The sequence below is a fragment of the Tetrao urogallus genome (genome assembly GCF_951394365.1).
Source record: "Tetrao urogallus genome assembly, chromosome: 2".
In the NCBI taxonomy this organism is placed as follows: Eukaryota; Metazoa; Chordata; class Aves; order Galliformes; family Phasianidae; genus Tetrao; species Tetrao urogallus.
The window spans coordinates 53,970,187-53,997,542 of record NC_136814.1 but is presented as its reverse complement, the minus strand read 5'-3'; the positions used below and the strand labels follow the sequence as shown (position 1 = coordinate 53,997,542).

Sequence of the window (27,356 nt, the reverse complement as noted above, 5' to 3'; positions counted from 1 at the left end):
CTCCCATGACGGCAAGACCTGCCAGAGCTGGGATTGGGTGGCTGCATGACTGGGGCCAGGCTGGATGCCCCTTTGGTTCTCCCTTCCAAATACAGAAAGGCTGCTTCTTGCTATGGCTAAACACCTGGGTCATGGAAAAGGTCAGGGCTTCCCACACAGCATCAATATTGCTTTTTCTGTAATTGGGCCTGGCAATGTAATGCAATCTCTTCACATAATTTCACCATTATTGAAACACCCACTGATAATCCCCATGTTTTATCTGTAACATTTTCCTTCTCATGAACTTCAATCATGTCTCCCCAGTGCTCTTTGCGATAAAGACAATTACATTTTAGTGAGTGGCAACTGCACACACCCATATAGACATATAGACGTACTCATCTTGAGTGCAACACATCTATAGCACATTTAAATAAATAAGAACATATAAGAAACAGTACTGCTTAAGAATACTTTGAATGGTACTTACAATGAAATGAAAATGAAAACATTCCTTTCCCCAGCAGCATCTACATTAGTGCTTACATACATTGAAGAATTTGCTTTGACCCAGACCTTTGTGACACAGCAGTTCTGTGGTTTTGTGAACAGACAGAGCTGAGGGCACCAGAATTTTTTCCATTCCTGGAATAAAAACCTCTCCAAATACTGGGTAAACAGAGTTCTTCCTCTTGAAGAATGGCTATTGCCACACAGAGGTGAAAGCTGAGTACTTTCTTGCTGGAAGCTGCCTGACTCATCCCATCTGATAGCTCCACCTTATTGCTTTATTTTCTGCTAGAGCAAGATATTCCTGACCATAAGAGAGAAAATGTGACCGCAGAAGGGCTCTTCCCGCAGCCACCTCTACGACTGGGTACAGGTCTGCACATAGGTTTCATGGGCTCAGACCCATGCAACAACCTCTCTTGGCTGGTGGCTCTGGAGCTCAGCTTGTCCAACCCAACGCTCCAAGCTGATAACAGGGTCACCTCACACATAACCACTCCCACTGAAAGCTCTTCCCTCATATATCGAATCGGGATTTCCCTGCTGCAACCCATGACAGTGGCTTTTTGTGTTCAGGTTGCAAGTCTCTGAGCAGAACCCGCCTGTATTTTCTGTAAGTGCCCCATTCATCCAGCTGGCAACAGTGCTGAGATCCCCTCCTAATCCACTTCCCTGCCTCTTCTGGCACATCGCGTGCAGCAGCCCTTCACTGCCTTACTGGTGACTTTGAACATGAATCAAAAAAACAAACAACAACAAAAAAAATCCGAAAGAAAAAACCCACATCAACCACCCACATCCAAGCAACGGGGACTTTTATTTCTCAGCCCTTCAGGGAAGGGGCATTACATCACAAGAGTTATTACAGAAAAGTTTCTAAGGAAGTGAGACTGACTTTCTCTATATACTGTGGGTATTCATTGCTTCCTGCCCACAGGTGTGAACTGTTTACCTCTCACAGTCAGTGGGCTTGCCTCAACGTTTGGGAGATTACAGTAAAAAATGCCAAGTGCCATATCTGCACTTTCATAGTAAGAAATGTGAACGTGCTGAAAGCTCCCTCTGTAGCAAGTCCTTATTTGCACTTGAAATATTTATTTAACAACGTGTGAGACATTGCCTAGCACCACAACATTAGTAACCAACACCAAAGTTCACTCTCTGTAGAGAATGTAAATACAAAAATGGTGCAAAGGCTGTTCTTCCATTGACAAGTTTCTTTAACGAGGCTGATTATTTCTCTTGTTTGCTAAGCCTTATGTTTTTTTCCTACTGCTAAAGCACTACAGCTAGTTTTAGCACACAGATAAAAGACCTGGGTTCCGTCAGCTTGTGGGTCCCCCCCAAAGCACCCGCAAGCTAAAGCCTACCAGCAGAGATAGGTGGAGTTACTATTACATAAGGTTTTTTGTTTGCTTTAGTTGAAGCAATGTTAGAAGTGTAGGAAGCATGCCAGGTGATTGCTTGGCCAGCTGAAACACAGATTAGGCAGGAGAGGCACAATACAAACATTGGGCATACCGCCTTTGTCCATCTACCGGAGCAAAGAGAGGTGAGTTGAAGGCAGGCAATGCCAGTGCCTGCTCTCTGCTCCACTGCCAGCAGCAGCTGAGGCAATGCCTGAGCTGTCAGCTGCATGGGCAGGAATTACAGAATGATAAAGGCTGGAAAAGACTTTCAAGATCACCGAGTCCAACTACCAGCCCACCCCCACCATGCCCACTGACCACATCCCTCAGTGCCACATCTACAGTTTTCAAACACCTCCAGGGACAGCGACTCTATTACCTCCCTGGGCAGCCTGTGCCAATGCCTCACTGCTCTTTCAGATAAGAAAGTTTTCTTAATATCCGACCCGAACCTCTCCTCACACAGCTTGAGGCCATTCCCTGTCAGTGCTACCTGGGAGAAGAGGCCAACCCCCACCTCACCACAACCTCCCTTCAGGCAGCTGTAAAGAGTGATAAGGTCTCCCCTGCTCCTGGTGGCTGCTATTGACCAGCATTCCATGATCCTTTTCCACTCTGCAGCTTTCCAGCCACTTTGCCCCATGCCTGTGGCATTGCGCAGGATTATTTTGACCAAAGCACAGGACCTGGCAAGAACCCATGCTACAACTTTTTTGCAGGCTGATTTTGGAGCCCTTTGTGCCTTTCAGGCCAGTGGCTCCTTCATTACACTGCGCTACTAACTGCTGACGATCACAGGGACTTTATTCTGAAGTTCAGATGTGCTTAGTTCTGTGAGGTTTCTGTGCAGGAAGGAAGCTAGGTCACGGTGTATGTTCACAGACTTTTTTTCCCTCCTCCCACCCTGCCTTTTTCTATATACCATTCACATCTAGAAAATATTAAAGAAAGTTGATGTCCTGTCACTCATCTGTTTTGCAAGTTAAGATCCACAAGCATCACACCTCCCAGCCTGCAGGTCGGCTCTCTGCTCATCCTTCGGCTTCTCAATAAGGGCTCCCCATCATCTGGAGAGCACACGCTAGAACTGAACTCTTCTAATGACCTTTAGCACTGCTATTCCCAAAACAGCCAGGCCGGTGACCACATGAGCTTCACAAGACTTTTTCTTTAAAAACAAAAACACAGCAACAGTGCCTCGTGTGGATACAAGTCTCCATGCACTCATGAATCTGCGGAACGAGCTTTTGGGACAGAATCTTTCACGCTCAGCATAACTGGCTTCCATGCTGCTCAGGGGTGTCTGAGCTCACTGCGCTGTGACCATTTAACCAGAAAGAAGAGTCACAGGGTAACAAAGACATCTTTGTTCCCAATTTTTTTTATCTTACGAGAAATGAAATTTGGCTGTGCGGACCCTTGCATACCTATTTGCCTTCATCTAACTGGGGCTATTCATTAATCTGGTCACCTTTCCCCAGTCCTTGTGGGCAGGACTTGACATGGCATATGTCAACTAAAACTGCCAATTTTGCTGCTCCTCCTGGAAGTAGTATAGAGGCATTATCAATAATCAGCCACTCAAATCATGCGTGCTTTATTCCAATTGTATTCAAAAAGACTTTTAGGAAAGGGGAAAAAAAAAACAACTAGCTCCTATCCAATGCCTGAAAGAAGACCAGGCTTCTCCAGTCATCCTGAGATGGTGAACAGAGAGAAATTATAACCTCACTAGCTGGCAGTGGAGAGGCATGGGGAATAAGGATGGGCAGCTGGGAAGAGCCCAAGTGGGAGAAGGGCCTCATCTGCACCTCTGGTCTCTCCCCTGCACTCACCTACTGCCACATCCAGAAGGACAATAAAGTGAAAAGAATTGCACTCTATTTTAAATCTAAAGGGACTATATATGCATTCTGTGGAAGGGTATTTTTGAGAGGGCATAACCTTTCAGAGCGTGTGCTACTCCAGAGATGTCAGCACAGGAAAGAGCTGGGTCAGACCTGGCACTGCCTCCGACTGCTGCGCCGCACGCACACTGCAAGTATCTGACAGCTTCAGCATTAGTTCTGCAGAACACAGCAAGCTGGCTGGAGGATGCTTTTGGCTTGTTCACTCATTGCTTGCTCTGTTTGCAATGCATTTTCTCTTTTAAGGTACGCCCAGACACTAGGAAATCAAGTTTCTTCTGCACAAAACAGATGACAAATTAGTTTTTGGCCCAATCACAAATGGGCATGTAAAAAAACATGCACAATTTGTACAGTCATTTCTGAGAACCTGAAATCCTAAGGCTTGAATCTCCTAGCTGGAAGCAGCATGAAGAAAGCACTATTCATAATGTTAAGAAATTACTCAAAAGGAGGAATTTGGAGGGAGGGAATAGAAAATACCTCAAAATGGCACATTCTAGATTTGCCTATGAAATTAAATCAAAACTAACTATTTTAAATCCTGTTGGGTAAATCAGCATGACAGTAGCATCTGATTTCCAAGATACACATCAGAGTGCACTTGCTCACAATTAAAAAGTGAACAATATATACCCAAGAGTCTTCTATTTATTTAAGATTCAAACAAAGATGCTAGTAGGAGTTTCAGGGAAACCTGGCTTTCCTCACTCTGTAGCAATGAACCCATTTGAGCATTTAACCCTCAGATAACATTTTTAAATAGCCTGTGAGGACAGTCCCCAGGCTTCAGCATCGGAACCGAAGTTGCTGCATGTTGCATCAGTGGTGTGAACAGAGCTACTGGGCAAAACATGAAACTGCAAAGCTGATGATGCAGCCAGAACCAGTGGATCACAAAGAGCTCCTGCTGAGCGCCAGGCCCCCATCCCTCCAAGACAGGGGAATGGTGCTGTATGACCTCAAAGGAGAGAGACTTTTCCAGTAAGAGGATGCAGTCGTGTCCTCTGTGTCGATCAGAGGATCGCCGTTGACTGTAGTAGGTGGTATTTCACTCAAACTCTTGAGAACAAACAAGCAGCAGCTCTAGTTTGAAATGAATTCTACATGCTAATACATCTGGCAAGTAAATACAATAACTGCCTACAAACAATTACACAGCCCCCCCAGTGCTGTCCATTCACTTCCAGTAATGCTCAAGCACGTGCTACCTACTGTGAGTTAACTGAGCACGCTTCAGAAGCAGACTGAGTCTTCAGCACAGAAGCTGACAGAAGGAAAAAGGAGAGCACACACACACTTGTCTCTTGAGGTTTTTTAATTCCATATACAAACATTTTTAATATAGACTATTTACACTGGTAATAAAATTGAGACAGGCTCACTGCAGATGGCTTCTGAAGATAGGAAGGCTTGGGTTAGACATTAAGGAAATGCTTTCTAAGGATGACAACGGCTTGAGCAGATTGCCTGGTGGCTTTGTGAAGTCTTCAGATAGATGCGGAGAAGGAACAACACCCATCTGGGGAGACAAACAACTGCAGGCCTGTGGAGGTTCCACACGGTCTGATGCTTGCATCCATTTAGAGAACACAGAGTGTAAGAATAAATACAGACCTTCTATTTAAAGGACTGAATTTTTTAAAAACCAGACTTAAAAATAAAAAAAATCTATGCAGGTCACTGTAGGAAATCTGTATTTTGGGTTCAGAAACTCGGAAGATGAAAAGGTGCATTTAAGAAAAGACATGCTGAAACTACTAATATGAATTAAGTGCAATAGCTCTATCCACTAGTACTGAACTGCTTACATGGCACCATTTCAGAGTAGTCAGTTATTTCAAGCCTTAGTTGAGAAAAACAGGTCTTTGCAATGACACCTTATTACCTAGAATCCAAACTAGTGATGGGCTACATACAAACTTAGCTAAGCAACCCAGGCGCTGCATTTTGTTTTCACAGATGCCAACAGATTTGTAAATAACTATTTCTAAGCTACATTATTTATGTAGAAAAATTAGAAATCCAGACAGAGTATAAAACTCTACAGCATCTGTGCAAAAAGGACAGTGAAAGCAGCTCTGAGAGAAGTTGCTAGGCATTAGCCCCAAAGGCTGTGATGCACATGGTTTGACAAAGCACAGAATGTTCTGAAGTCTTGCACTCCACCGACTCCCAAATCATCTGTAGGAGATAGGAAGAGAAGGATGCTGAGCAGCCATAACAAGAGTAAAAATCACCTGAAACAGGTAAAAGTGGTAAAAACTTCCCTGTGTGTCATACTGAATAGCTGATATTTTATGTCAGTAAGCAGCATGCATGTTAAGTGCTTTTGACCCTGCAAGTGTTAGGCTTCTTAATATCCACTGTCAAGGTACTATAAACAAATATTTAGGAGCTTCAGCAAAGCTTTTGTTCTCACCAAAAGAATATGAGCTTATTCATTTAAATACATTCAATGGATAAATGAAAACGTATAACTAAATACTACCTATTCTATCTTCAAACTGACATGGCTCAATTTTTTGGTATGGTAGAGCTGCCAAAGCAGTGCTGTGTCTGGTGAGGCATTTCTGCATTCCTTGCTCCAAAAAGATTTCACACTGCAGCTGTTGGGAACCAGATCAGATCCTAGCAGAAATACCATCGTGCACATGCTCTGTTCTTAGTCTCACTCTTAACATTCCAGCTGACAACTGCTGTAGAAAGGCCTGGGGAACACGAAGCCTACTGGCCCACAGAACATCTTGAACAATCCAGCAAAAACAACATATAATGCAGTAGTATCAAAGAGTGGTGGGGGAAAACAACAAAACACTTGGTCTGCCTGCTCTCAAACAGGCAAAAAAATACCACTTCTCTTCCAGCAAAAATTTAACAGAAAGAAATACATTTCCAGAACAGCAAATAATTGGAGAGCTATTCTGTTCACAGATCCATGATGCCTACTCTCAGGCAATAATTTTTCTAACAGTGGCAGGGTACCAACAAAGAGTTAAGAACGTAAACCTCACATTTCCAAGAACTTACATACTTATGACAGAATAGTTTTGAGGCAGACACACTAAACGGAATGCCTACAACAGCTAAGTTTTGATCTCCTTGGGGTACAGTAGCAGTTCAGGACAAAGCTGAGAGAAGGAAAATAAGGTGTAAAGTATGCTAAGCTGAAATATGCTGAGCGTTAGCAAAGGAAAAAGTTACTCAACAAATTAATATCTGGTCACAACCTTCCTTTCCTAAAATAAGCTAATGCAATGATTTCTAAGACCCTGCTTTTCCCTTCTGAACCTTGAGGCAGATCTAAGTTAGATTTAGGCACTTAGCTAAAATCTGTCAAGTCCTGAGGTATTCCTGGCAGTTCCTATTTATAAACAAACAAACAAAGCCTGAAAGAAATGACACTGAAAGAATGAAAGCACCTTGCAGCTCTGCACGAAACATCTCCTTGGCAGAACAGACTGCTGAAAGTACTTGTCAGTGGTGAACCATTAACTGAGAAGTCAGCTGAGCTGAAGGTTCAACTGCAAGTTATTTCTAATTTTCAAAGCTTTTGTGTAACACCAAGAGTTGTTCTCTTCATGTCTGCAGCAAAGATATCCATACATTAGTGCACTCTGAGCAGTACTTCACCCACAGTGCCTTCTAGGAACTCAAACCAAACATGACAAAAACCAACTTACCCTGGGGTCTCACCACACTTGACTATAACAAAGGAACAAATCACAGCCAGGTAACACATTAATCTTTCTAGCTGGGTTCTCCATTATACCATAGTTACAGAATTCACCTGTTTGATTTGGTTTTTCCTAAACTGTTAATGGAACTGTTATCTTCCTGTGAACAGAGAATGGGAAAAATTGCTATTGTCTTTAAACCTTTGGGAATTCAGCATATACAATTGTGGTTAATGTCAGTCATCTACAGGAAAGGAAGCAGTCCAGTAGCTGCCGTGTGAGCTTTACATTAGGAATACTCATGCCACCGAGAAATATAAGGACAAAAGTACACGTTCCTTTAAAACAGCCTGCTATAGAAAGCAAACATTTCTGATATACCTACAAAAACGATCTTTTAAAACAAAGACAGTTTTCTACATGCACTTCCTTAAGCCTGTGTTTTACTACCTGTAAAAATACACCTTTTCTTCAAACTAACCTTTGGTATTATCACAAACATTTCCTACAATCAGATAACAACAAAAAAACACCACCAAATGTGGACTCAAGGGCAAATAACTGATTTGTAGGCATCAGACTTCTAAAGTTTTTAAATAGAAAAAAAATAAGATTCACATCTTTTACTTTTCAAAATTATAATCTTGCATGAAAACATCCAGAGCAGATAACAGTGATGTAAGAACTTCACATTATCACACTACTTCTCAATTGTTTTGAGATGTATTTTTGAGTGTTTACAGTTTGGTGCAGTTTCTAGGGGGAAGTTCTTTACTATGAGAGTGGTGAGGTGCTGAAACAGGCTGCCCAGAGAGACTGGGGATGCCTCATCCCTGGAGGTGTTCAAGGCCAGGTTGGATGGGGACCTGGGCAGCCTGGTCTAGTATTAAATGTAGAGGTATGTATTAAATGTAGAGAGCCTGCAGCAGGGTGGTTGGAGCATCAGGATCCTTGAGGTCCCTTCCAACCCTGGCCATTCTGTGATTCTATGATTTATGATTCCTGAGTTATGTCATGAAAATTACTACCTTTTTGTCATTTTTTAACTTGCTGCAAAAAATGTGATTGGCAGAAGTAATGCTGGTTTCTATTAGAAAACTCCACATTCTTCTAAGATTTAGGAAAAATATGCTCTGGAAGAAGACATGCGTTTTTATGCATCTTATGCAGTTGGAAAAAACTTCCCCTCTTTCCAAAGAATCTGTGTAACTGCCTGTGCCTGTTACATGCTTCTTTCTTTCCCCCCCCTCACTCCAATAAGGACCAGCTAGTACACTTATATGGGAGCTATCCAAAATGTGACGTTACCACAACACACGTAGGCAGCTGGATGCTGCCATACAGAAATTTTAAAGAACAGCTTTTCACATCACAAGATTTGTGCTTTCAAGTTAAAAAAAGAAAAAAGAAAAAAAAGGTTTAATATTTACTCACTGAAATGTGCTAAGTAATGGCTCTGGTACACACCTGCAGTTGCAGAAAAGAGGATAAACAACTGGTTCTTGGCCACAGAATCAAGTTCTTAAATGACACAGGAAAAAGTTACAACTATATTCTTACTTAAAGGAAATACTAGGATTTCCTAGTACTCTTCAAGCACTTTAGAGAATGCAAATATAAGGAAGAAAATACCTCTGAAAAAAGTTGAATTTTTCTAGCACATCTCTGTCATAACCAAGGACTCGTTAAGCATTCAGTTCATTAACTTTGAAAAGTACTTGAAACAGAAAGGAATAGTTGACACAGCAGCTCTTTTTACACTCCCCAATAAAACCTTTGCCCTTCATGGAGTACTGTTCAAACAACACAATCATTTTGTTCAAACAAGAAATAGTAAGCCATGTCCTACACACAAACTTTTCTGTAAGAGACAGGCCATCATGAATCCTTCCCCAAAGTTTTTGATACAGTTTTCAGGCACTATTCTCAGTTCCGTTTCAAGATTCCATTGCATTAAGTTGGATACTGGCTATGCTGTTTCCATCAGTACAAGCACAACCTGTAGATATCCAAAACACAGCCCAGACTCTTTGTTCTCTTCAGTAATGCTGCTGTTTACAACCTCTGGTTAAACATTTCAGCTATCGCAGTTACTCCGTTGACCTGTATGCAATCACAGGCTGTTCTTCACCAACGTCTATCAACATATCTAGTGGTACATGAGGCTTGTCATAGCCAGAAAACTTGGGACAGCTGCTTGGAATGACTGCTTGTCGAATTTCTGTGGCAGAAATCACTGGACCTGAGGAGTTACCACATACATCTGTTTGGCTACTATCAGAAATGAAATTACTTTCTGTATGATTCTGTTCAACATCAGAAGGTACTTCTGTATCTTCCCGCACAGAGGTCTCTTCCACTTTGTCTGATGCCTCCAGAGGAGGACCAGAAGATGTTCCCTCACTGAAATTTTCAGGAGTAACAGCTTCTTCTTCTGACTCCATATTCAGCAAGGCTTCATCGTCATTCATTGATGATGAGACACCCACAGATGGGACTGGCATGACGCTTACTGCACAAATGTCTTTTGCTTCTGATCTTGACTCGAAGCTGTTGTCTAGATTCAAGTTTCTTATCACACTGACCTTAAGCGAGGAAAAAAATACATTACTTTTACTTCCACATATCTATTAATTCAATGGCTTTAACTTCTGTTGAAGTTTAGAGCATTAAAAAAAGAAAAAAAAAATACACAAGTTTGGAACACAGACTGAATTATAACCAATTCCAGCAAAAATTAGCAAAATGACAATGTGGCAAGGTCAGCAGGCAGTATGACTCCAGCTGTTATACATTAATGCTTTTATACAACCTTTCCAAAATGCTTCCTACATGCAAGTATGTATGCAAAGACCAAATCCATTTCACGTGTGTCATTTTCACTCATTGTAATTTAAGTCATTTGAAGCTTACAGTGGGGAAGAAGAAACAGGGTAAGAAGAAAATGATATAACACTCCTCCTCTTGAATTTGCTGTGGACCTTTACACCCTGTAGCTAATTTGTAATGAGCAATACTTGTGGCAAGTGTCTCATGTGGAAGGGAAAAGATCTTTGGAAACAGATCTTTACAGTGATTTAAGAACCTTCACACATTCCCAGTAGCTGCATTTATGCTGAAGACTGCTTGGTTATTTCTCCTGTATCACTAAGCACTGGCTCAACACTGCAACAGACTTCAAAGCTTTGCTTTGAAAAATCTATTGTAGTAAGAAACATTAAGTTCTTCAACAGCCAGGCCTGAGCTTGCTCTAAATCATTAAGACATGCCTTCAGGCTGTTTAGATTCTCCTGATTTAAGTTATTTTTAACAATATATATGAAGAACAAGGATAAACTTTTAACTGTATAATGTTGCTCTCTAAAGCTACAAGAAAGCATGGAGAGAAAGGGTATTCAGTTCAAGAATCCTTTTCCAAATTTCCTAATTAGTCATGTATGTATATCTCAGGCTATAAGCTACTTCTTGTGAGTTAAATTCTTTATGAGATACAAATGGTCACTGTTTTTTGAGACGATCTAGAGCGTAATTTGACTTGAAAAATATAGGTTGAAGAAAAATTGTGAAGAAAGGGATGTAGGTTGGGATTAGAAAAGGATGAAGAACAGTGCTGTTTCAGTAAAGCTCCTGATAGGTAAAAAGAATCCCCCAGTCTGTGTTTGTGTAAGAACTGTGAGCACCTTCACAACCAAATGATCGAATCTGACTGCTTTACATGCATATTCCTTGCTTGGAATATGTGAGACTGTATCTCTACATTCCTACTGGCATGATGTCTGACTTCATTAGAGCTGATACCTTCCATGCATCTCTATCTTCAACCTCAAAACTTTCCCCTCAGTTGCCCTGATACCCATTTATGGTACTGTGTGTGCTTGATCATGCTTGCCCAAGGAGGTTGTGGATGCCCCATCCCTGGAGGCATTCAAGGCCAGGCTGGATGTGGCTCTGGGCTGCCTGGTCTGGTGGTTGGTGACCCTGTCCATGGCAGAGTAGTTGAAACTAGATGGTCATTGTGGTCCTTTTCAACCAGGCCATTCTATGATTCTATGATTTTCACCCACTTCTAAAGCCTTAGTCCTAAAATACATTAAGAGGGTGTTTGTACTCTACAAAGGTACTGCATCTCACAGTGGTGGCTGGGAATGCCTAGAGAAAGACCCCAAGAATAAAATCAGTGCTTCTGTACAACTACATCTAAGACTTGTGTCTGTGAAAAGAAAACCAGTTCTCTGTCTGTGATACAAGACATTTCTGTTCCATAAAAGAAGGAAGCCGTACAAAGGAAAAACCCTTGTGGGCTTCCTGGTAGCAAAGGTTCCTTGAGAGTCACTCAGTCATGGATTTACAACGCAATTTAGCAGTTCATGAATTTATTACAGCTTCGAATAAAAGAACTTACTACAATAACTGTAATGATACTCAAAGCACCTCCAGGAACAAGTGCAATTAAGATCTGGGTTACTATTCTAAAAACCAGTGTTTACCATAAGTGAGTTAATATTTTTCCTTTGTGCATACTACCAGTAACAGGCAGTGCTATCTGCACTTTTACTAAGGGCTTGTCCACCTACACATTCCCAGCAACTTTCAGGAGCAGGTTTTCTGGAAGAGCATTTAAGAGATCTATTCCAAATCCTATTAAAACACTGAAATCTACACAGCTCTTGCATAATTTCACAACAAATTAATGCTGGGTGAATGTGCAATTAGAAAACCACGTTGCTGTCCTGTAAGTGTCCATAGGGAAAAAAAATCCTTCACAAATGTTAATGAACTAACTTCTTTCTTTTAAGACAGTAATTATTTATGCCAAATATCACCAGTAAGATTTACAGGGACAAGCAATTACGGTTTCTTCAAATTGAAAATGTATGTCATATAATCCTAATAACCAAAAAATCCAGTCACAAACTGACACTATTTCTAAGTGCTATGCAAATACAGCAAGAGAACACAACCATGTCACCCCTTCACACTCAGAAAAAGCATCAGCAGCTTGCAGAAAAGTTTACTTAAGCACGAGATAAAAATACACCTTGATACTTTTTGATGAGGCTTTGCCTTGTGGAGTTAGTGTGTTCTCTTCCTACTAAGACATTTTCCACCATTTAAAGATAAGAACACTGAATAAAACACAGCAAAGTTGAAGTAAACAAAGATGGCCACAGCTTATCAGTAAATTAAGGACTGGCTCCTCTTAAAATGGACAAACTGCTATCGCAGATCTTACAACAAGAATCTGCTTCCAAATGAAGGACAAGTTGGAACGAATGAGGATGATGACTGGAAGGTATCAGCATCTTGAAATACTCTTTGTGAGGTAACTGGATGAAAACAAATGGTTCTCTCTGCAGCTAGACCCTGAAACATCAGGTTCCTGTCATCCAGCAGCACACCAGCATCATGAATTATTGTTAGGAATCTGTCCCATTTCACTAGATTTATATTTCTTGTGGGGCCCTGTTATGAACAAGGGCATTTCAAACATTTAAAGTAACACTTTCTCTAATGGTAGTGACCATTTTATGTCCACGTTGAAAGACCTGAACGTGACTGACATGGCACTCTTGGGAAGACCTGAACAGCATCGCGACAATGTTATTAAAGCTCTTGTGATCTAAATGACAACGGATTTTCTCCCCTTATTTGCCTGTGATATCTCAGCAGCTAAGACAGCTTTCTGATGTAGAATTTCAGCCTCCTGAAAGTCACTCAAATGATCTGATTGTATAGTATCTAACTGAAGCAGATCGCTGGAAAGCAGCAGATTTACAGTGGGACATCTTGTCTACAGCCTTCTGACACTTGGAAACACTCCTGAGATTTTTCACTCTCAGACAAGATCAGTTAAGCACAAAAGTTCAGTAACAGATGCCTGCAGGGATAACTCTTCCCTCCATTAAAACTTACTCATATAAATTATTGCTTGCATTAGTAATTCATTAAACTGATAATCCAAGGTATTTAAAATATAATTTTAATTGGATGAAGATAAATCATAAGTTATTAATTACTCATTTTGCATTCCCAATGCTATTCATATCTTGTGTACTAAAATAATTCTTATGAGTGCTGTAAATCAGACTTTCTGCACAATTTGGTGGACTAGATGACTGCTTAGGACAAAGGGACCAAGTGTAATTTGCTAGGACATCTTCATTTAGTCAGAGCAATGCCGCCTGCTAACATTCTATTCCAAACCAAGCAGGCTCCAGGAAGGTAACAGCTACCCTGGATTATGTGTCACTTTAAGAGTCCTGAAGTTGAAGAATGTGGAATGTCTCTTCACTAGAGAAGTTTTTATGAGACTTACTGCCAAGATACAGATTTGATATGATTATCATTTAAGAATTACTACTACCTCACATGACAGTTCTTGAAAATTGTTTCGACTGCTATTGGTTGTTCAGCTGCTAAAACTAACGAGACACCATAAAGACAGCAGAATGATACTTGCCAGACATTCACTCTTGCTTGGTATGAAAGCACTGAGGCTTCTACTGCTCTTCAAGCACTGCAGAGAGCTTTTAAGGCAGAGCTGATCCTCTTCCCTGTAACCTCATTGTGAGAACTGATTTCCCCTACTACTTTTTCCTCCCTTTTTCTACAGTTTTATTACTTCTTTTTTTCCTTCTTACTCTGCACATCACTAAGAAGATTGTAATACTCAGCAGTATTACAGTATCACTATGTAATGAAGGAATCTCATGCACATCAAGTGACAGGACAAAAGGCAACGGGCACAAAACTCAAACATATGAAATCCTAACTGAACATAAGAAAACAGTCTCCTACTGCAAAGTTATTAGAACTCTAGACTAGGTTGTCCAGACAGGTAGTGGAGTCTTATTCCTTAGAGATGTTCAAAACCCCAGGGGGTGAAGTCTGGAGCAACCCACCTGAGCAAAAAAGAAGACAACCTCAAAAAGTATCTTCTAACTTCAATAATTCTTATGTCTCTGCTATTACAGTGAATACAAATCTGCCTACGTACACACAAACGGGTTTTTGGAAACTAAGTTCTCAAAATAGATCAAGTAATGTTACATCAGTTAAACAGCCACCAAAGTCTAATCCTAAGGCCAATACAGCGCAGCTGATTGTAGAGGCAATCAGAATCTTAAGACTGGTATAAATTCTGAACTTCTATGTGATCGTGGCACAAACAACCAAAATGACCATAAAGTTGTTGTTACAAAAAAAAAAAATTGGAGATGACAAATCTGACACAGACAGCAAGGCTAAACTTACCAAAGATTTAGGCAGCTTTATGTTTTTCTTCCTTAGCTTCTTGCAGCCATAACACACTGTCAAAGTTAGCCCCACAATCAGTATAATTGCAGATACAATTATAGTAATTAGTGTACCTAGGAAGGTAGAACAAATTCCATTAAGAAGCTGGGAAAATAAATACTATACCATTTAGAACAAACGTGAATTTATCAATTTATTGCTTTTTTCCCCCCACTCAAGAGAACTTGTAAAACAATACACAAAATCAATAAAAATTACAAGAGATTTTCAATTTATCCAACAGTCATGCTTTTATAGAAGTAAAGCATTTAAATAACTGTTTCTTTTTCCTCCTTAGCAAGTCCGTATGGGAACAAACTTTTTTCTAAAAAAGCAACACATTCTCTGTGTGATATCCTATTAACTGCCATAAGAATTGCTGCACATAATCTTTGTGCAACAAAATTGAAATGTGAAATTTTCCACAATGCAGAATTGTTATCTAAAACTAACAGGAGTCCACAAGTCAAATCTTCCTTAGTCTTTCCCCTCAACCACACTGCTCTTCCTGTGCATAACAAAAAAAAAAGAATACATGACTGCTTTTAGAAATTTTTTCCCTGATGAAGTTTAGAACCATGATGGAGTATTTAAAAAAAAAAAAAAAAAGTCAAACTGTACTAGAGATACAAAGTTGAGACACTAACTGCCTTCATTCCCTTTACTTAAGAAAAAAACAGATTTTATTACATTTTTTTTTAATTACAAATTCAGAGTCACTTCAAGCTCCAGAATGTCCGCACACACTTTCTTCAGTGATATGATTCAGCAAGATGCCATTTATTAGAAGATAGGCTCGGTGTTTCCAAAAGCTGTAACTCAATGAACAATTCATCTGTCATTTGTTAATTCCACAAATGACCAGGTGCAAAGAAAACACATTTTAGGATACCAGTGAGGTTGGAAAAGTACCCAGGAAAATCAAAGTTACTTGAAAATAATACATAGTGTTTAAAAGCCTTTAGAACTGGGAGAGTGCATTTCGAAAAGAATGCTCACGCTTTTCCTTTTTTCATATTCTCCCATAGATATCCAAGTGATCCCACGGCTGCACCACAGCTTCAACAACTTGCTGTATCATATCTCTGATCAGACTCAAGAGATTCTTTGTACAGTTTAAGAGTCTGCTTACTCCAAGCCTGCTCGGGAGGAACCCAAATGCAACTTTCTTCCGACTGGGCACCAACTATCAGATCATCATAAAAATGCCCGTTTGCTGAAACACAGTACATGGAACCTTCAGAAGGAACTGGGATGTTCAGGCTACATTCACTCATCTCACAGTCTGCTACAGTGAAAGTTTTTCTGCTCTAAAAGAAAACATACATATATCAAAAATCAAAATAAGGTATCATTTGACTCAATACAAATGTTACAGTATCTTCTAACACCTCTAAAATGTTACAATAATATCATTAGATGTGGCTCCTACAGATACATGCCTTGCCACAGCTGGAAACCTCAGACACCAACCTATGAGCCACCCTAAAACGTTCCTTTTGATGTGGTGCTCTCATCAACAATCTTCAGACGCATCCAAAACATGCTCTATCCATATTCCACACCTTCACCCACAGTTCATAGTTACAAAAAGTAACTCTAACCCATGTACTGTCACTTTCCAAAAGTTCACCCTCTATGACTCTAAGTAACGTGGTATCAATACTTTGAAGGTTAACCTTGTGAAATGAAAGCTCTATCGAAACAAGTGAAAGGGGCACAAGTGAAATTATCCGTGTCTTGGTGGGTATGTAGAAATAACTGTGTGTGTGATGCAGTATCCTTGTTGTTTGTGTGCAGCTGCTGCTATCATCTGACTATTGTTAGAAAACATGCAAACGGACAACTAACACTAAGAGCTGATTTAAAGGTCTGAATGTTAGTTGCCCATTTGCGTGTCTTCTAACATTCAGACCTTTAAATCATCTCTTTCATCACGACCCACATGTTAGAGCTTCAGCATTATTTTGTTACATTCAGCTATTTTCTTGGTATCTGGGCTGGGTGTGTCACGGAGAGCAAACTCCTTGCTAAGCATTTAAAACACACAAATGTATTTTTAATTTGAATTTAATTTTTCACTTTGAAACTTACCTCATTTTCGCTATTTCTAAACATCACTGAGTATGAGAGCTGTGAATAAACTTCTTCGAGCCAAGGCTGAACCTCCACAGATGGAAATTCAGGATTGTAAATATCAACTATGATTTCAGCACCGTGCCTTGAGAGATTCAGCTTTGGTGGTCCAATTTTTCCTGCAATACGTTTTACCTTTGTTATTAGGCCAACATTTTTAACACAGTATTGAAAAAAAGAAATTCAACAAAACAAGCTAAGTATAGTTAAATTCCTAAAATTCAGTGGAGACTTGAGAAGATTGATACATTTATTTTGAATGCTATTAATATCATATCGTTGCAACACTGGGAAATAAGAGGCATTTCAGTATGTTAGTGAATCTGCTTCTAAAATGGAACTAACAAATTACCATTATGAAATCCAACTTGTTAAGTGGGGCTTTATTGTCCATTGTAGGTATTTATCACCTACCAATTGAAAACAACTTCTAAATGCCTAAAGGTCCACAGCATGTGGGGGCCATTTCTTACCCTATCCCAGTATCTGATCCACCAGGCAAATACATAAAAAGCATGCAAGCAATGCACTGTCCTCATCACTTCTCTGTGCCCTAAGAAGCTTTTAAAAATATCTTCAAATACTCCAGTGACAGGACAAACAAGTCCCTGCAGAGGCAGTACTACAGAAGTTTCTACTGAACAATCGTCATGCTTCACTCTGCCCTGGACTCCTGACCTTATGAGCTATGATAATACAGCACAAAAGAATACTTGAAAAGGAAAGGGAAAGGAAAGGAAAAGGAAAGGGAAAGGAAAGGGAAAAGAAAAAGACAATGCTGGGAGAAAATTTACAAGATTTAGTTTATGATGGGACTTACCATGCCTTTGCAAAACAAACTCATTTGTCTCAATGTACTCAGACTGTTGTGATCCAACAATAGCTTTAATACGAAACCAGTAAGACAGAAAAATTTCCTTTATTTCCTCTGACAGATCGCAAGAAGTAGCTGAGATGTTCACACAAGTTGAAACAGTTGTATAGTTGCCAAGGCTGTAAAAAGACCAAGAAAAAACTATTAATTATATGCCACAGGACAATACTGAACAATACACTGCCCGTGATAAAATAACAGCGTGGCTGGGTGGCACAGGTTGGGGTCTCCTCCTTGGAGACCTTCGAAAGTTTCTTGGACATGGTGCTGGACTCCCTGCTCTGTGTGGCCCTGCTTGAGCAGGGCTTGGATCTGATGACTTCCGTAAGTCCCTTCCAGTCTCAACTATGTTATAATTAGACACATTTTGGCTTAATTTACACTTAGGAGACCTTCATTCTACAGGACTTCAGGACAAACAAACAAAACTGTTTTCCATGGACTGATTGTTTTTGCTTCAAGAAAAAAACGAGGTGCAGGAAATGGTGAAAGAATATGAACTTACTGGTAAGGTTTGACTTCCACAACAAAATGAGGAGTTTCAGACATGGATGGGTACTGCCAGTGCAAGACAGTTCTGAAATTTTTGGATGTGACTAAAATCCCTGTTGGCGAAGGCACTGGAAGAAACAAAACAATTGCACTTAGTAAAATATGAGAACTGTCAAATATATTACTTTTATTATTTGGAAAAGGCAACATGCTAGAAATGGCTGGAAAAATTAGACTTAAAAATTGGAGATTATTCCCCCCAAATGGACCCTGTTTGCCACCAGTGCAAACACATTTAAGCCCTGCATGCTGATTTACTTTTCTTTTTCCTGCAGAGACAGTTTTCTTCCTGTTTGCAACTCAAAACCTCATATAATCCATGCCCATTGAAAACAAGTCCACCAGAGAGCATGTACCAGGTTCACCATCTGTGACAATGACACAGCTTTGTCAATATTACACAGATAAACCAGGACAGACAGTGTGTGTGTTCTGAAGTTAGAGGAGATCTGCCCAACTCCTGCAGATTTCTGTTGCTCTTCAGAACTGAATCAGACAGATGGGGCTGAGCAGGGATGTTACCAAAGCTGCAGAATCCAGGCTCTGAGTTCCAGGGGGGCCTAATGTCTCCTAATACAGCCTTGCCAAAAGACAACAGGTCTGCTGGATAAAGCTTGGATTCAATGTGAACTTCTGACACGGACATTTTTACATCCCCAGCAGTATTATTATTTTTTTTTAAGTGTGTGATAATAAAAAGCTACTAACATTTGTAAGGAATTTGAATACTGAAGTTAGCACGTGGCTCCATGCTCAAGAGATCATTTGAAGTAATTCAATAACATTACAGGTGAGGTAATAAGTGACAAAAATAAGAAGTAGCACCAATATTTTCCTCATTCAGCAAACTTCTGTTCTGAGTGCTAACAGCAGCAGGGGCACTGGTGAGCAGCTGCAGGGGAAGGAAAATTACATGATCCTGTGACTATTCAAAGGCTGCTGCGTGGCATTCTGATGAGGAAAAATGAAGGTTACTCAACTATTTTAACTGTCACAGCTTCTCAATTTCTGATTCTCAGTGTTTGACTCTGTTAATTTAGCTTTTGTGAGATGATGAAAGCTAGCTCATATTTGACCTGCCCATTGGGAACTTCTCACAAAACGAAGCGTTCTCATTTCACTTTGTGATTTATTGAGGGAAAGTAAACAATTTTCATGTCTTGAAAACAAGACCACAAAGACAGCACTTTACAGAAAGTAGCACAGAGAGGCTGAGGTCTGCTATTAATTTAACCACGAAGCTGTGATACACATAACAGACGTCACTCTGCGAACGGTGCTGCGGTTTGGTTCTTTCACAGCATGTACGAAAGTGGCATTCAGTTATTGGAAAAAAGGAACACAATCATCAATTTCTCAACCACAAGAAAAAAAAGGTGACAAATTGACAGAAGAGGCGTCAAGACACACATATGTCACATTGCTTCCCAAAATGTAAATACTTGAGGCAGTTTACTGTTGTGAAATCTTACTGTTGTGTACTACTGTAAGAACAGAACTGCTTTTAGCAGAAGAGTAGGGAATGAAATTCCAGGAGATATTTGAATCATCAGTAGAAGCTACATGGATTTAGCTGTTCAATTACACAACATTTTGCTTTTTCCTCCCTTATGCTTTTTCCTGCTCCCACAGTTTTATTCTATTCTGTATACAGATGACACAGAGGGCTAATGAACAGTCTTGAGTATTTTCTTTAATTCAAATCTCTAAGCATCTCTATGACTTAGTTATTCAAATGTGATTCATATGAAAGAGTTATTATTCCAGCTAAATGTTTATATGGTGCTTATTGCTATATTAAGTCAGCAAAGCATTTACATCTACTGAAGTATTTTCCCAACACCTCCATAAGTGAGGTGAGCATTATTCCCACTTACCAATCTAAGGCACGGGAACCAACTACACAGGAAATCTGCAGTGACCAACAAGAACAATCTACCAAATTGTCTCTCCACTCCTCCAACTCCAAGAAGGATTACTCGGCTTAGTTCTTTGCTCTTCCTCCCAGAGATTACTTTTAACATGCTCCAGCTCTGAGACTATTGGCAGAAACTAGCAGAAAATAAGCCTTCCTCCTGAAAAGACAACCTTCTTCACAAACCACACCACCATTTAAACCACCCTCTCAACCACCAGAAAGGTGGCCTGGATCACTTACAGGAGCAAGAGTCACACAGTCTCATCCCTTGCATCCTTACTATTAACAACTTTCTTTCTAGTGATGTTAGCCAAGCAGTATCTCCCATGAACTGGTCTCCATCTCTTTATGTTCCACTCCATATCCTTAAAGACAGACCAAAGACACACTCTTCAGCATAGGCTGAACAGCTAAAATTCTTAATGCTACGTAAGAGCAAAAACCAGTAGAGAAGCAAGTTTATAGCACATCTTTTAACTCATTCATCTTGCCATGTTTCACAGGCCAAGAATTACCTCCTTCTCTTTTCCTAGGGGATGACACCTTTGCTCCTTTTCCCTTATTCTCCACAGGCAGTCCGTCTTGTCTCTGACTGTCTAACAAATAGATAGTAACTTTGATGTTAATTGTTCTCAGCCTGTGTTTATTTTTGAGGATTGCTGGTTCTACTCTAAGATCAAGGAAGGCCTGGAAGATCATCTCCTTTTCCTAACTGCACTAGTTATTTACGTCTACACGGAAGACAAGATCTTTGCCTGCAAACAGGTCCTGGTCACTTGAGCCACCAAGGACCATTTTGGTCAGTTCAGCCAGCAAGAGCTTAAGCTGCAGCAGTGTAAGATGCTGAAGTGAGGGCTCAGCATTATGACAGATTAGCCCACAGGACCTAGAAATGGGTGTGTAAAATGGATAAGCCAGTCTACTTTTAACACCTTGACCAGGCAACTTTAGTTCTTTTCTTCAGGTTTATTACCTCCCCTGTTTTTGTTTGTTTTTTAAAGAATCTTAAGTGTCCAGCTCACTGTTCCTTCTTCCTCAAATTGTCTATCTGACTTCTAATGATGTCTCCTCCTTCCTGCCCCCTGATGTGTGCACAGGCTGGGACAGCTCAGCCACATTCCATTCCAGCACAAATGCACTGCAGATTTCCAAAGCTTTACCATTTAATCATCACAGATACTGTTTTTGCATACTGCCAAATAAATGCCACAATACTTTATTTGAACACCATTTTATTTATGAAACAGTCATTTTTTTAAACACATCATGAGCTGTTCTCTTCCACAGTCCAGCATGTGCAACTCGAGGAAGGTGGCAGTGGCTGCCACAAGGCTATTCTTCAAATAGAAAACTTCTGATTTAAGATAAACAAACACAAATGCAGCAACACTCAAGGCACAAAACCAAACAGTGAGAAACTAACTATGGAAAAAGCGAGCAGAAAACTGACCAGTAAATCAAATCATGCTGCACCATATAAGACATTCAAATAGTTCTAGTTCACTCCCAGTTCAAAACGTGGTGATTTCTACCTGCAATTAGCACTATCCACCTTGACCTCTGAGACAATATCATATTTCAATAAATAGAACAAGGTTTGCCTTGTAGTTAGTAGCGTTTTCTGATGTTTATGAGACAGCACTGTACCATATATTGTGTGCAACCACTGGATTAGTTCTGTGAGCTATTTTGCTAGAGCACATAGCTAGGTACACTTCTTTGCTAAGCTAGGTTCATTTTACTTTGGAAAACATTTTAAAATATATGCATTATTTCTAGCAGCCTGAAAGCTAGCAGTATATACATGCAGTAGAACAAAAGTCTTTCAGTGGCTTTTAACCTCCTCTGATATGCATTTCCTTCCTGTTCGCTACGCAGGTTTGCCGAAGACACAGAAGTCTCCAAAGTTCTAATATTTGAATAAAGATAACTGCACACTTGAGATGACATTTGATTTTATACACAGACACTACAGTACCCATCACATCTGCAGAGGTCTCTGCCACACCAACATGGGAACATTAGTTAGTTTGCAGTGTTTATATATCTATGTTGCTCTCTGAGTTATGCATGTTGGTTATGCTATTTAAACTGATGCTGGTGAGAGTTTGCTCAGATCAGCTTTGTGGTTGCATTTCCACTTCTGTTACTCACTGATGTTAGGTAGTCATCTTCCAAGTCACCCTGAGATAACACTTGTGCATGCTCTTAGCCTCTTGTTACTCCTATGTTTACTTTCTGACATTTTTCTTTACTCTCAAAATCCAAAGCTATTAGTTTCTTCTACTCTGGTTAAAAGAAAAAATAGATCTCATTGGCTTACCCTCTCCCTTTACTCCACAGACCTAAGGTTCCTTGAACGTTGTTTCATAACGCACGTACCTAATTCTACTTCTGTGCAAAATCACGGTTGCTAAAGTCTCTACTGTCTTTCTGACAGCCTTGACAAAGTTAAAGATCCATCCTTCTGGGTTGCTGGCTAGGAAAGTATTGTGCCCCCTTATGTCAGCCCTGTGCTCCATCTGAGCTCATACATTCACATTCACAGCACTCAGGAAGGGCAGCAGCTTTGGTGCCTCCATAAATATAAAAAAAATATATCATTTCTCCTTAGCCCATCAACACTACTGGAGGGGAAGAAAAGGCTAAAATGTCCAGGTAAATCCGCACGACCCCGAGAACACTTCTGCAAGACCACAGCAATCACAGAATCACCACAACTTAGGTTGGTAAGGACCTCAAAGACCACCCAGTTGTAATCCCCCTGCTGTGGGCAGGGCTGCCAACCACTAAATCAGGTGCTAAACAAGGTTGCGAAGGGCTGCATCCAACCTGGCCCTGAGTGTCTCCAGGCATGGGGCATCCACAGCTTCTGTGAGTTGTCTGTGCCAGCACCTCACTGCCCCTTTCTGTGAAAAACTTCCCCAGCATCTAATCCAAATCTCCCCCTCGTGGAAGAAAAAGTAGAAGGTTGCACAAAGGCAACCTATACCCTGAGGAATGGACTGAAAGCAGCTCAGTGGTGAGAGTCTGCACCTTGGCACTAGGCTCACTGTGGCAGGGAGCAGGGCAGGTTGGCAGCAGGCTGCCAAGGTGCAAAGGATATTGGTCCTGCAACCTATCTGGCCACCCCTGGGGTGACAGCAGCCATGTAGCATCTGCTAACCTCCCATGCTCACCTTCACCTGCTTTCATTGACTCCTCTAAAGAAACTCGGGACATATACCTCAACTGTAACACTACTCTTCTTCCTTGGTGGTATATTCATAATGAAGTTATTTAAAGTCAGCTTGAATTAGCAACAGCATTTCAGTGCATAAGGTTCTATCAGAAGTTCTCAGAAGGATCTTAAATTCAAGAAGGAAAACACATTCAATTTACAGATGAAAAGAGTACAAAGACTGGGGGTAACATTTTGAGCTGTCCCACAGTGCTTTTAAAATTGTTTATGATTGAAAGCTGACGGAGGTAATGTGCTGTATGAACTGGGTTAGACCTAGACCAAAAAAATATAAAAAAAACAACCCAGGAAGTTGCACAAGATGAACATCTTAAAAACTGCTTTGACATTAAAATTGAAATACTGTTTCATATATTCAGCATTGTAGTGGAAATACTAAGTCATGACCTGAACACCTGATTGAGCACCTGGTGGGAAGGCAGAGCTCAGGTGAATGCAATGCACCTGAGTGACCAGAAGGGGTGAAGCCAGGATCTATCCCTTCCCAGACATCATTTAAGGGCTGGCACTGGGGGTGAGAGCATCTCTTGCTGGAGATCCCTGCCTACCTGAGGCCTTTGACAGGTAAGCAGCTCTTTTCCTTCATTTCTGTGTATGCTGCACTTGGGCTTGTTCTTATTTGCTGTAGGCGAAGACTCTGCCACCCTACCATTATCATCCCATTACAGCATTACATGTGTCTACTTTTTTTTTTTTAATACCTGAGAAGTCATTAGATATCTAAATAGAGCGCTATTAGAAAGTCTGCAGCTGAGAAGAACTGCTATGACTGCCAGTAATAAGAGCCAAAATAACAAACCAAAAAGACAACCTCACACAATGCTCAGCCACAAACAGGAATTACACATGCAGTCTGGAAAACTTGCTTCCAAGGTGCAAGACACACCTGATGCTGCATCATAGTCTATGTCTACTGTTGCTACTGTAACCTTGATCAGAAACCTCTTTCTGGATATAGAAATAAAAACAGTTCCCATGGCCAAGAGCATTGCACCACCGATGAGTCACAGGTAGACAGAGGCTGACATGAGCAACCAGCTGCAGGCATGTATCAGCTACTCAGATAACTGCTGCCTGCCTTTTCAAGGAAAAGTTACGTCCTGGAGCAAGAGATAACTGACAGAAGGGCACTTCCTCATTGCCTGAAGTATATATATCATACACTACCAGGATACAAAAAGCCCTACTGAATCTGCAGAAAGTAATTACTCTAAAAGAAAACATAAACTTGTTTCAGAATTCCCACTCTTCTGTTCATGTTTTTCCAATCTAATACTGCATATCTGTTTGCATCTGTGTGTAATAACGGTTTGTCAGTACAGATACAGCGTGTTTCTTCATTGATCTAATACACAGTGATATCAAAATTCCCTTCATGTTTTTGTTAGATTAAAAAAAACAAACAAACAAACAATCTTTTGCTTAAATGTCGGAGTCTCTGAATGGTTCCGTTACTGAGGCTACGGCTAACCTCAGTGCTAGTCATCAGGAAAACCCCTGTTCGTGTTGCCAAAACATACCTCAGAAGCATGTGCTGTCCCTTTCAGGGTTTGCTGTGCTTGTGTAGAAAGAAAGTGCTAGTTTTTTCAGGAAGCTTGATATGTATGTATATATATATGTATGTGTGTGTGTGTGTGTATATATATGTGTGTATATATATATATGTGTATATATATACACACATACATATATATATATATATATATGTATATATATACACACATACATATTATATATATATATCAGCTATCCCATAGCAGCCCCAATGTGACAAACACTGTGCTGAGTAAGCCTGGATTTTGGCAAGATGGGTGCCCTGTAGCACATCAGCAGCTGGCCTGCAAGTCTTACAGCCCCAGCCATCTTCCCCAGTGCCAGGGCCACTAGTATCCAAGTGCAGGCACTCTCCTACTTTTAAACTCGTGCAAGGAGTGTAACGGAGCTCCGTGCCACTCTCAATAAAGCGCGCCTTCTTCAGACGTGAGCCATGACAACAGACGGCTCTCTCCGGTGGTGCTGATGGAAGTGAAACCCAGAGATCCGACTATTTCTCCCGTCTTTGTTTATTTGTCACTGTCCCACCTGCTCAGAGTCCGGGCCGGACGCTGCCGGCGGCCCTGAGCACACCTCCAGCCCCGCGTGTGGCTGGAAGCGCCCCGCGGCCATAGGTCCCCAGGCCCTGTTCGAACTCACAGCCGTGCGCTCCCCACCTTTCACTTCAATTCCACAACACGAGGAGCGCACCGTAACCCCGCCCGGACAGCTTGCAGCGGCTGCTGCCGGCCCAGCACCGCTCCGCACGCGGCCCGCCCACCGCCAACGCGCGCCCCCCTCGCGCTCCAAGTCCTCCGTGCCGGGACGGCGCCGGGATGGCCGGGCACAGCCTCCATTTTCTCGCTGCCGCCGCGCACGAGGTGGGCGTAGAGCACTGGCAGCGCAGTCCGCTCCGCTCCGCCGCCCCCTCCCGCCCCCAGCGGCACCCCCAACCCGACCCTTTACCTGCGGGAGGCCGCTCCTGGAGGGAGGCCGCGTTCCGGCCGGCCGCCACCAGGGCCGTCAGCACCATTAGGGCCAGCGGGGCCCCCATAGCGCCCGGCGGCGGCGCGACCGCGGCTGCAGCGAAGACCACAGCGAGCCGAGCCGAGCGCGGCGCTTGCACCCGGACGGGAAGGGGCGGGCGCTGAGGCGGAGGGGGCGGGGAGGTCTCCGGGAGGGAGTTCGGGTGTCTTGTGGGTTTAGTTGGTTGTTGTAATGTTTTTTGTTTGTTTGTTAAGTGCTGATACTGCTTTATATCCACCAGCCCTGACCGCTGATAAAACATCTTTCTGCTTTGGTCGTGTTGTGACTCTCTGTAACCCAATTTTGTTAAAAAATACAAATAAGATAATTAAAAAAAAAAAAAAAAAAAAAAAAAAAAGCAAGCAAATGCCCTTTTCTAGCCTCCCTTCCGCTTCTGTTTGTTCTGTGTGACCGCTAACAGTGCTCCTGCTCCTTCCTGTCTGCGGGAAGCTTTTTTCTCCTGGTCAGGGGCCAGCGAGGCTGAAAGTAACAGCCTGAGCTCAGAGAACAGAACCTGTTGCTCAGAGACATTCAGAAACAGTCCTCTGAGGCCATCTGCGTAGAGGGACCCTCATTTATACTGAGATTTTAGCCCTTCTTGCAAATAACGTGTTCATGTTCACTGCCAAAGGTCACATAAAATGCTGCCAAGGCGGATGGTGATAGCAGCCCTTCCCATCCTGTTCCCATGCCCCCACTCGTCCCCAGTGATAGCAGTTCTGTGCCTCAAACACCCTGTATGGCTCCCACAGGATACTTTGTCTCCACATGAAGCTTGGCCAGCAAATAAGTCTTCCTCCAGATACAGAATGGAGCAAGGGATCCCTCACAGCCCTGCTTCTTCCCAGGCTTTCAAAGAGACAGAAAGGAGGAAATGGCTAATCGCTGGATTCATTGCGCTTCCTCTTTCTAAGGCTCTCTTTGGAAAAGAATTTCTTCAGCTGCTCCCTTGCCTTCATTCCTTGTCCCAAACTGTAACCCCGCAGAAAGGGGCAGAGGAATTGTTTTTCTTGCTGCCTGCTGCACTACTATCTATGTTTGTAAAACTGAGGAGGCAGCATGACTTGTGAAGGGGCAATGGATAGGAGAAGGGCAGGCTTCACAAGCTGGCACCTGGTTCTAAGAGAACCCCTCACCGCAGGGCTGAGAAACACTGGTGAAGTGGCACTGGGGGGTGTAGGACCACCATGGGTTGGAGAGCCCTCATCTTCAGCAAGGAGGATGGATTGCCAAGCTGTGCTCACTCCTGTGCTCCCTGAGCTCCATTGCAGAATGGACACAGCCATGAACCCTGT

The 27,356-nt window shown here is 41.6% G+C and overlaps 1 protein-coding gene across 1 annotated transcript; it reads right to left on the bottom strand.

Moving 5' to 3' along the window:
* Nucleotides 1-9,575: 9,575 nt before the first annotated feature.
* Nucleotides 9,576-26,089, bottom strand: IFNGR1 (interferon gamma receptor 1; the record flags this gene model as incomplete). The annotated part of the gene is made up of 7 exons (XM_079532554.1): nucleotides 9,576-10,070; nucleotides 14,740-14,855; nucleotides 15,914-16,091; nucleotides 16,876-17,036; nucleotides 17,738-17,910; nucleotides 18,297-18,411; nucleotides 26,002-26,089. The coding sequence occupies 7 exons, from the start codon at nucleotides 26,087-26,089 to the stop codon at nucleotides 9,576-9,578; spliced, it is 1,326 nt and encodes a 441-aa protein (XP_079388680.1).
* Nucleotides 26,090-27,356: the final 1,267 nt, after the last annotated feature.